Source organism: Physella acuta, unplaced genomic scaffold (genome assembly GCF_028476545.2).
Source record: "Physella acuta isolate Inbredline_101_S28 unplaced genomic scaffold, ASM2847654v3 ptg001189l, whole genome shotgun sequence".
In the NCBI taxonomy this organism is placed as follows: domain Eukaryota; kingdom Metazoa; phylum Mollusca; class Gastropoda; family Physidae; genus Physella; species Physella acuta.
Window position 1 is genome coordinate 9963 of NW_026732706.1, and position 11284 is coordinate 21246.

General features: G+C 34.9%; 1 protein-coding gene across 1 annotated transcript; it reads right to left on the reverse strand.

Moving 5' to 3' along the window:
- Window positions 1-1772: 1772 nt before the first annotated feature.
- On the reverse strand, window positions 1773-10859 carry LOC131956954 (uncharacterized). Its single transcript, XM_059321601.1, has 6 exons — window positions 10798-10859; window positions 7807-9208; window positions 5326-5492; window positions 4510-4660; window positions 4231-4369; window positions 1773-3442 (listed from the first exon to the last, which is right to left on the reverse strand). The coding sequence occupies exons 2-6, from the start codon at window positions 9094-9096 to the stop codon at window positions 1773-1775; spliced, it is 3417 nt and encodes a 1138-aa protein (XP_059177584.1). The 5' UTR covers window positions 9097-9208; window positions 10798-10859.
- Window positions 10860-11284: the final 425 nt, after the last annotated feature.

The following is an 11284-nucleotide window of genomic DNA, read 5'->3' on the forward strand; positions in this document are numbered from 1 at the left end:
ACAGATTAGACAGAAGGGTTACATGATCATGCATGTGAACTAAAAACAAAATGACATCTAGGCCTATGATCAACTTACTGAGGGGAATGAAATACAATAGATTACAGTGACAGGAGAGTTACCTAAACATGTGAACTAAAAACAAAATGTCACTTATAATCACATTACAGGATACCATTATTGTCACTTAAAATAGAATCTTTGATAACTTGCAAACAATACTTAAAGGTATTGTTTAAGGAACTCTTGAGAATTTTATTCAGAACTACTAGAGGTGGGTTTTTTAAATATAGATTTACTGGTTTGAAGTTCACAAGACTATAGAGAGAAGCCTCAAGGTGCAGACTTTTTTTGTGTATAAGCAATCTTGTTTAAAATGTTTGATGTTTCAGAAAAGCAAGTAGGGCCTATTTACTATACGTCAATAACATGTTTTGTTGGGTTATCTGATACTGAGTGCCCAGAATGTGTGCCACAGAAAATTTCTTTTATTTAAGCATGTAAATGTGTCAGCATAAATGCCACTGTACTAAGTGAACGGGCCTTGAAAGGTTTTTGTTTTTTAAACTTAGATAAATTGTAGATAAAAATATAATTCAACTGTTATAAATCTAAAACTATTGTACAGTTTCGTAAACTTTCATTGCACTTTGTGAATAATGTTAGTGTGTGTTAAAGCTCTATAAATGCTTGTTGTATATAAAAAAAAAATTATAATTAAAAAAAAAAAGAATAAAAATCTGACAGTTAAAAATGGATGTCTTAAAGCCAATTAAAACTAAATTTACATAAACTCCATTAGAACTGAATCAACTTGTGGGTTATGAAAAATGGAATATTTGACTTCAATAGGAATAACATGACTTGATAAGATTTGTAAATGATTTTTTATACAAATGCATCTTCAGTAAAAAATAAATGTAGTAACATCATTGCACTGTATCTTCAACAGTAACCAAATGGGATTTCACAGCAAACTATAAGTGACAGTTAAAAAGTCCATTGATATTCCCTGAAGCAAACTTTTCACAACCAGTTCAAACTAGAAAAATTTGGTTCTCTTCCATGATAGTCATTGAACCATAGGACATTTTTTTTTTTTACAAGTAAGTGATTACAATTACCAATCAACTTTGGCTAAATTACAAAGATTAATGATGAAGTATTTTTCTTCTGCAAATGATACATGAACATGTTCCCAGGTAAACACACAATCATCAGCCAAAAGTTTCCATAAAATTCTAATTAATCTAATTACAGCACTAACAGTCAATTTATCCAATCACTTTTTCTAACTTTGTCATTTTTTAAAAAATCCCACATTTGTAAGTGAACAAAGCATTTAAACTGATGAATTTATTTTTAAAAAAAAGATGGACTAGCTATTTTTAAAATGCTGTTTGTTGAATTTCTAATAACATACACATGGCCTTTTTACTTTAATAGAATATTTTGGAAATAAAAACTAAAAAAAAAACAACATATGACTACAATAATTTTAAACAATATATTATAAGATTTTTCATTTAGCTCTAAAAAAAAACAAGTGCATATGATAGGTTCAGAGTTTGCATCTTTGATTCAATTGCAATCCATCCTGCTCATGCATATAAAGGGTCAGTTGAATTCAGGTGTGCTATTAGATAAGTGTCGAGGCCCAGAAGAGCTTCCCACATTATTTGTGCATGTCACATTTGGGCTGTACTAGCACCAAAGGGTCACTGTAAGATTAAATGCAACCTATAGACCTAGATTGATGAGAGACTAGAGTTCTACGCTCCACAGCCACCACATTCACCTAAATCCCCCCCACTGTCCACCAGCCCTCCACTGATCTCCCCTCCCCCCACGCTGTGATCACCTCCACCCGCACAGTACAGCATAGTGGAATGATCCTGTATTGCCTCACAATCTCCTCCCCCACCAAACAATCCCGCATTGACCCCCGTGTCCTCGTGGTCATTGTACGACCCATAACTATTCACAAAACCTGCGTAATCCGTGTGGTTCGCCCTTTCACTATAATCCGTGTGATTAGCCCTTTCACTGTAATCCATATGGTTAGCTCTCTCAGAATAAACTTCCCATGCATTTGTTTCTAAATGATTCACATCATTAAACAAACCACCGATGTTTTCATTACTGCACCCGTTGACCTGGTCGTCAGATCCTATATTGTAAAACTCATCATAGTAATTATCCACATCAAACGCTATCTCCTCATGGCTACTCATCACATAAGAGCTCTCTTCCCCGCAGTCGTTAGGGCTGGCGTGCCCAAACGGATCCTCATCCTCAACCTCATCGCTGTCACTCTCCCCGTTCCCAAACAGCCCTGTTTGACTATCCGCATCAAAGACCCCTTCGCTCTCCCGCTCTGATATATCCTCCTCCCCACTCTCACTGCTCTCCTCTAGTATACAGTCCTCAGTGCCCACCTCAACAGGAGCCTCCATGTACTCTGCTCTCTCTGCAACAGCTACGGCTATAGGACCTTCTCTAGAACTTTTTTTCTCTTTAAGCCCATGGCCAACAGGACTTTCTTTAAGCTCTTTTTTATCAGGGACAGTAACTGCTACAGGGTTTTCTCTTAATTCTTTTTGATCAGGAACAATAACTGCTACAGGTGTTTCTTTGTACTTAGTTTTTCCTCCAGTGTATAAGGCAACAGGGACTTCTCTGTTGTCATTTTTTTGTTCATTACTGAAAGCAGCAGGGGCTGGACTTTCCTGCTCTGTTTGGTGCAAGCTGGTGTCATCCGTGACTCGGAGCAAACATGTCTCCTCTGTCACTTCTTCAATATCACTCTCACAAGTCACATGCCCTGTTTTCACATCCTCTTCACTACTTTCATCATCACTTTCCTTTATCACAGTCAGAGCAGAGCTAGGACAAACCGCAGCTTCCGGGGTGCTGGCCCCTGCATTGCTGTTGTCCTCCGCCCAGCCTGCGTTGACCTGCGCTTCATGAAGAATGAGAGAAGGCATCTCCGACCTTTCACCCTGTTCTCGCTGGCCGCTCCTCAGCATGTTTTCACCGTACTCTTGTTTCCTTCTTTTAAAAAGATTTTTGATAGCGTGATTGCATGGCGTTGCTATCAACACACCGGCTGCTAACAAGAGTGCTATTTCTTCCGAGCCGCCAAGCCTGGGCACGGCCTGTTCCTCCGCCTTGGGTGAGGTCAGCTGCGGTGCCCAGTTCGTTGGCCGAGGCTGACACAAAACATGGATCAGAGCCACACTGAATATAAGCCCCAGGTTTTCTGCGATCTCCGACCTGTCTGAGTTGATCTCTATAAATCCACTGTCAAACTCCACCACAGAATCTCCAATTTCAAACTTGGAGGTGGCCAGGGAGTAAAGACGATCGAAGGAGACAAAGTGACACTTGTTGGACTTGAGATGGTAAAATCTCACTTCTAAATGGCCTTCGCTACCAGAACCTTGGAGTAAGAAAATAAGAAAAAATTAATTAATTACTTCCTAGCCGAGAGCTGAAGTATAGCGGCAAACCGAAGTTATGTTACATAATCTTTTTTATAAAAACTAGATACCTCAACAAAATTTTTATAATTCTTTGAATTGCAATTTTTTTTTATTATTCTTTTATATGAAAATAGTTTGTTTTACTACTTTCAGAAATGTAACTATATTTTAATTTAGTAAAATGTTAATTCTTTTGAAGTTATTTACATTTTTTGAAAGCAAAACTCTACAAAATCACAATATATGATTTTTAAAGATTTTAAATTCTAAACACTTGATACTCTTCAACTGCTTATGTATATTTATATTTGCAGAACACTATCCATCCAAGTACAAAACTGAAAGACCTTTAAGACAAAGATCATCACTAATAGTAATACAATGTATATAATTGTAATTAATTTGTATATTTTTTATTACTGATCTTTTTCTAATCAGGTAATGATTTTTTTCTCATTTTTCAATCACCTAAACAACTTAAACTAGCAAAAACACAATACAAATAGCAGCCATCACTCATTCACCTTTCCATAGCAAATCTCTAAGTACTCTAACCCCATGTTGTAGCTATGCGCTAGAGTGAAAACAAGTTTAATAGATCAATAGTGAACCCAAATATTGTTGAAAGAAATTGATTGGTGTTTATAAATCTGTTGAACCCAGGGACCCAACTATTGTAGCAGTAGTCTAGGTTTCCTAAAGCGTGGCCTATAAATGGAGATGCCCTATCAAATAATCGCCTAACCTTTTCTACCTGTCAGTCTTCTTTGAAAACCATCCCACCATCCAACAGCTACCCCCCAGTCTCCATTGTTGTTCTTAATGAGAACAGCCCTCTGCCCTTCTTTAGGATTAAGTGTTACACACTTTTTTGTGTCTGTCACCTGCAATCAAATATATAATAATACAATAGACAATATGTATTTATTCTTTAACTTGGTACATTAAAACTAAATTTGAACAAATGCTGATTATTAATCCTAAAGAAAAACACCCAAGCTATCAGGTAAAGAAAAATGTTTACAGAGGATGGCAAGGGAAGCTGGTCCCCTACAACCAGATGTGCCACAACCGTCAGCTTATCTCCATAGAACACATGAATAGCAGACATGAGAAGGGGCTCGCTGTGTATCATGCGCACTGTGAACACTACTCTCCTTGTGTGGTTGAACAACCTGGAAGATACAGTCATGTTAAGTTGCAATTTAGGACAGGAATTTTAAAGATAGCATGTTTCCAAAAATAAAATGAGATTTAATACAGTGTTTAAGAAATACACTTAACCCATTTTAAAAATGTGTTTATTCACTGTATTCAGCATAATACTATTTTAAAATATTAAAACTGGGTTTTTTAGTGGTTGTTAGAAAATAGTTTGACAAAGATTGTTACAGTGTAAAAAATGTCCATTTTTAATCGACTTGAATTGTTTCAATTCTCCCAAATTACCAATTTAACTAACATGTTCTGCAACAATTGTAAAACTAAAGATTTTATGACAGAAATAACAATCAGTCAGACTATTCTAATCTATTCTACACTTCGGTGAGCCTCAAGTTCAGATCCAGGCTTGAATCTTTAGGATGTCCCTGTGTCAACTCAGCTCTGATGAGTACCTGATTCTTGTTAGGGAAAGTAAAGGCAGATGGGCATAGTGCTCACTGCACTATTCCTTCATAGGCCAAGGTCACCAAAATAAGTGAACTCTACTTCACCTAACCCATGGACAATAATGTTTAAAAGGGTACTTTAACGTATCAACTAAACCAAAACTATGGAATTAGCTATGTGATAAAATCACAACAATCTTTAAAAAATACTGATGAGACATCATTCATACTTATGTGAAGCCACGGAGCAACGGTTGTCTACTCCAGGTGGCAGTCGAGGAAGTGGAATGGGCCCCCAAATGGATTCTCTATCTTCAGGCATGACGCAGCTCTGGTATTCCCCTTGCTCCAGCCGCAAGACACATGGCCCTAAAACTGGCGCTGGGCAGCTCCAATTCTACAAGAAGATCAAACACCTTTGTTCATAGACTATGTAAGATTTATGTATTTGGTAGCTAAACTTAACCTTAATTGCACAGCATCACAACCACTACTGCATTTAATTAATTAAGGGATATTACACCTTCTCTGACTTCACTTTTGAACACTATGTTAATATTGTCTATTTAAAATTGACCAAGCCTCAATTTTGCCATTTTCATAAAGGTATTTTTTTCTGTGATGATTTTAACAATGCTGCATTGGTTATTTTTGCAAATTCTGCACTGAAACTTGCATGGTTTTAACTACAGTTTCAGAGTTTGAACATTGATAGTTAAGTCTTTATGCAGTGTATATAATATATTGAGCTAAAGTTAAGATAATCAACTGTTAAACTAAATAAATAACATTTACATTCCAATAATAAATGGTTGTAGATTCTTGATAAACTATTTTTCTTAAAGCTTAGATCAGTCTATTCCATCAAAGTTTTGAAAAAAAAATTTAAATAATAACTTGATCAAGATGATGACAGACTGAACCACACACCCACTGCCCACTATGTAAATATGCAGGAAATCTTACAGGTCATATAATTTGTGTGTGTGAAGGGGGGGATACAGGGAGTAATAACACTGAATAAGAAAGAAATAATGGATTTGTAAGGCAGACATTTTATAACACTTTTTTTTTATAAAAGCATTTTCGAGACTACAGATTTATGTTGATAATTAAACTTAGCCACTTCCATTCTTTACTAAGGCTGTTTCTAAGCTTAGATCACTGGTTTTCTACAAACCTCTCCCACCATATCCACCCATTTATAACCTTTACTGACCATTTTATTTTAAACCTCTTTATCTAAATCCACCCACAGCAACATGGCCAATAACAAAAGGTCAAATCTGTTCACAGTAAACAACTATTAACTGTAAAAAAAAAGGTTACAGGAATTTGAAGCTTCAGCCTAGTGAACATTTTTTTAAAATAGAGACAAGAATAGACAGGTTCTGGAGAAGCAATATAGGTAAACATTAGCTGGAAACACAATCAAAATAGTTCTTGCAGACTGGCAACAACAAGAGAACCCCCAGATAGTTAACTTGAGCGATTAAATCAGTGGTGTGAACAATGTTACACACAATTCAGCTTTGTTATCTACAGTTAATATTCATTACTTAAGGATTTGTATGGCATTAATAAACCCAAATTTAAAATGAGAGGAATACTGACAGATACCAAGTTATAGGCATTTGAATTGTCTGGGGCAATAAACTATTTGTTGCTCCAAAAAGAATATATGATGTACCATTACATCACATCAAACATCATTTAGTATAATTTCTATATATTATATAATATAGTATAAACATTTATCAAATGTAGATCTACATATCAATTTATTGTTGACTGAGTAAAAAATCATTTTACAAAAACTATCTTTTTTAAAGGCACCTGTTATGTTAACTATATAATTTTTTTTTCAAACACTTAGTGAATTTAACAACAGTGGGCTTCAATTAGCATTTCAGCCATCTGATAAGATCTACTTTATTCTGAGCTTCACCATACGTCATGGGTGTAATCCACATATTTTGAGTTTTACATTTCTGCTATAGGCACATTATTCGGCCTAGTATATTTGGACTTGGTATCTAAATGTCTTATCTATCCAACATAAGGGCCCCTAAACTGCATTTTCAAACACAAGCTGGATCATGCATTTTGTTTTGGAGCAAACAGGGTAGATGACCACTACAGCAAATATAAAAATATGAGATGAAATAGCCTTTCCAACTAATCAAAAGTATTACTGAAGAATGTGCACCTTCAGTGTTAAAATTCAAGGTGCAAAAAAACATAATGCTTTAAAAAGTAATGTTTTTAACATGTTTATTAAATACAAAACAGGTCACATATCTTTAGCCTCCCAATAACACTAACATTACTGATCCTAACTGACGTCAGTCAAATCTCCCCCTGTTCTTTTGGAGTGATATCATTAATTTGATTAATGGATGACCCTATGCAAGCTAGTTTGATGTATATGTGGTAGTGTTTAAATAATACATTAATTTACACATTGAGCAATGCATATTGATATTTTGTTTTGCTTTGTTCATATCTTCTCCATTCAATTCTCTATAAAAATATATTCATGCTGATTCCATACACAAGGCACTACTAGGATGGTAAATCACAACAAACAGCAAAAGTTAAAATGTAAACTAATCAACTGTCATTTAATGTATGAGGGAAAAATTTTTTAGACCAAAGTGTTTTCAAACCAAAAAGAAATCATAAAAGCTGAACAGTAGAAATCAACTTACCAGACCAATAGATAATCCATCGCCACAATCTATCTCATCATTAGCCGTTAACCCTTTGCTGTTTAACGACTGTATTTTCTTCTGTAAATCTATCTTTCCCTCACCAACAATGTCGTTGGTGCCCAGGCACAATTTCCCAGATTTTTGCTGAAGACTTAGAATGATTTTGTCATTGTAACGCGTATCAAAAGAAAAATGTGTGTTGACTCTGTTGTCTTCCAAAACCCTGGCTGTCCCTTTGACTGTAGCAATATTCTCCGTCACAAATAAGGAGCGGTTAAAGTTCTGATAGCCAGTGTTGTAGCATAGTTTTAATTTAAACGTTTTACCAAGAGGAAGACCGGATATACCAATTTTTTCTATAAGGATATTTGCTTGTTTCGTGCACACTCTGCAAATATCTTCTTTGTTCATTGCATAAAGTTTGGAATTTGGTGGTTCTCCTCTGTACATTGCTCCAAAATAAGAGAATTTTTCACTGAATACTTTTCTCCACAGGTTACGTGTTTTAGCCTCTGATAGCGATAGCTTAGAGCCAATAGTCCTGTCATTAACTGAATCATCATGAGGAAGTAAACTCCCCATATAAGTCTCCGTATCATCTTTGTAAAAGACAGGATGGAGCATATGGGTATGCCACATCAAGTCATTATCATAGCACGGGACAAGAAATACTCCTGGGTTATGGCACTTTAGAAAGAGAAATTTTTTATATCGCAGCAACGCATTTTGCAAGAATTTATCATCTCTGTAATGGGGAAGACTGACTTGATAGTAGAATACTCTTTGCCTTGCAACAGCGGATGCTAAATTGTAGGTCAAGGCTGAAACAAACTCACAATCAAACCAGGGTGTTACAGCATCACATGCAGAAAAAGGCACATCAGCATATTCTTTCCTCCACAGGCGCTCAGAATCCTTTAGCAACTCTTTTCTCTGAGACTTCTCCATCAGGTGATGGTCTATTAGCTTCCCTGCAATGTTGTGGCAGTCTGTGTTGTAAGCCGCTGGGGACAACATGTGGCACTGCCATATCCACTCAATATCCAGCGGGGCGGGCAACAAACGACCTGGGTGCTTGGCCACTAATGGCAGCCAGTACCTCTCATAGCGCTGAATAGCACATTCAACTAAAGGCCCTTCATATAATTCAGGCTTGGCTGAGATTTCACTTAAAAATTCCAACAAGAATTTAGCAGCATCTGGTAAGTCTACAGATATGGGTACATCGTTGGAATCAAAGGGTGCTACGGAACAAACGGAGCTTGAGCTTGCTAGCCTACCTGACATGGTTTGGGCTAAACATCAACACCATAACCAACAATAAAACACATTTTTCAGGTCATTTAACACACACAGGTAGGATAATATCTTGATTGAAGAAGATTCCCATGTTATATTCCTAAAAAAGAAAATAAATAAGTTAAAGAATAGAGATGAAATAAGTTTGCATTTATTATTGTTCATTAAACTAAACTAGTTTAACAATCTAAAAAATATTTTGAGTAAAAATAAAAATATAACTGTTTCCGTAACAATGTTTACCTGATATCTGATCAAACAAAATTAGATAGCTCCTAACTTTTCTAAAACAGTAAACTTTTTTTGCAATCACATTATTTAAGTAAAAAATTAATTACAAGGTTTTATGTAATAAAAATGTTAAGAAATTTAAAGTAAGTCGTCAAAATGTATAACTCTTTTTTTTTTAAAAAAAAAACAGTTCTTAACAAAACAAGAATATTTCATTCTCAGTATAATTTAGATATTTTGAAAAATACAAATGTGTAAAGAATTAAATGCTGAAGGGGAGATAACTTAGTATTAACAATCACCCAAATTAGGTGAATTGATGTTTACAAAAATAACCTGAAAACCTGAGAGCCTACCATGGGCACTAATAAGATTCAGGCAATTTTTGCTTGGAGTTTATGTATTGCAAGCTTCTGAGTGAATTTTAAAACATTTTTAGCCATATTATTAAAGTTAATAAAGAATGATCGGAATAGAAATCATACATATGGTAGGTTACTAATTGCTTTTGAAAATTGATTTTTAAAAGATGACTTTTTGACAATTGGTGAAAATATTTTTAAAAAATGTATGTATACAATTGAACTACTGTTTGGCTTTAATCTGGTACAATCTACAAAAGTTCAATTTTTATTAACTTCGGTTTGAAGTTAGTATTTTATAACATAAGACTCCAGGGTGAAGACAGACAGCAGAAGTCAGATAAAGGAAATAAAGGCCTTGTAGGCCCTACCAAATAGTTTTGAAATAATAAACATTAGGGCCCTAGTATTTTTAATTTTTATTAGCGTATATTAATTACATTTTGGAGTAGGCCTAATGAATAGTATTAAGATTGTCCTAAATCTAAATAAAAAATGCTTAAAGCACAGAGCGCTGTATGATGTCACAGCGTTAACATGTTATTTTTAAGCTATCAAATAAAAAAGGCAGATTCTAGCCGGAAAAAGATATGCATGCGCAATGGAGAGAAACTACCGCCTTCCTTCGCGGCGATGTTTTCGATGGTACTGCGTATATTTTCAAACTAACCACATAACCATAACACCACCCTAACACAGCTATTAATTAAGCTCACTGCGCATGCGCAGAACTATTGAGTTTCATATCTTCTGCCGACCAGATGGGGTGAAAAATCGACCAGCAACCCACCAATACATTATAGAAAAGAAAATGCATGACAATAGGCCTACAAATTATGATCACTAAAATAAATAACGTAGGCATATTGCATTGTTTAAGGTTGAGGACTAATCTAAAAGTTAGAAGACAGACTTCAATCTTGAACTTGTTTTTGAGTTTTGGTCTGCTTGGTGCTGCATGAATTTAAATATTGTGTGTCTAGTCTAGATTTTAATACACACCATATAATGAAAAAATGTTTGTTAATAATTGTTTATAAATAAATCCGTCACATGATATTCCATTTAATCGAAATTATAAAACACTGTTGTTTACTTTACAATCATTCATTTATGTTATTGACAGCTTCCTGATTTTTTTCCTTTAGGTGAATTTTCTTGGAACTAACTTCCGGTATAGAAATATTTTCGCAGTATTTCGAAATTTAAATTATTGTGTGTAGCAGCATGATTAGACGTTTAGCTAGCGTTCTGGGTTTATTACAATTAAGCGATGACATTTTAAAGAAAATTGCCAAATCTTACAATGATTGTGACAAATCCTTATAACGTTCATACAAAGGTGTTCGATAAAACATTTGTTTAAAATATGTAAGCTTAGTGTGAATTAGAGTTAAATTATTAACTTTTTAAATCTGAAAAGTATCTAATTCATTGTAGACCATATTTGCCATTATTTGTGATAGACCAGTTGGTAACAATAATTTTTCCAACTCTTTCCCTTCTCCTCCTCGCGTCGAAGCATAATAATTAATGCAGTTTTGTTTAAAAGAACAACGATATTTAGTAAGACCTTCAATAAT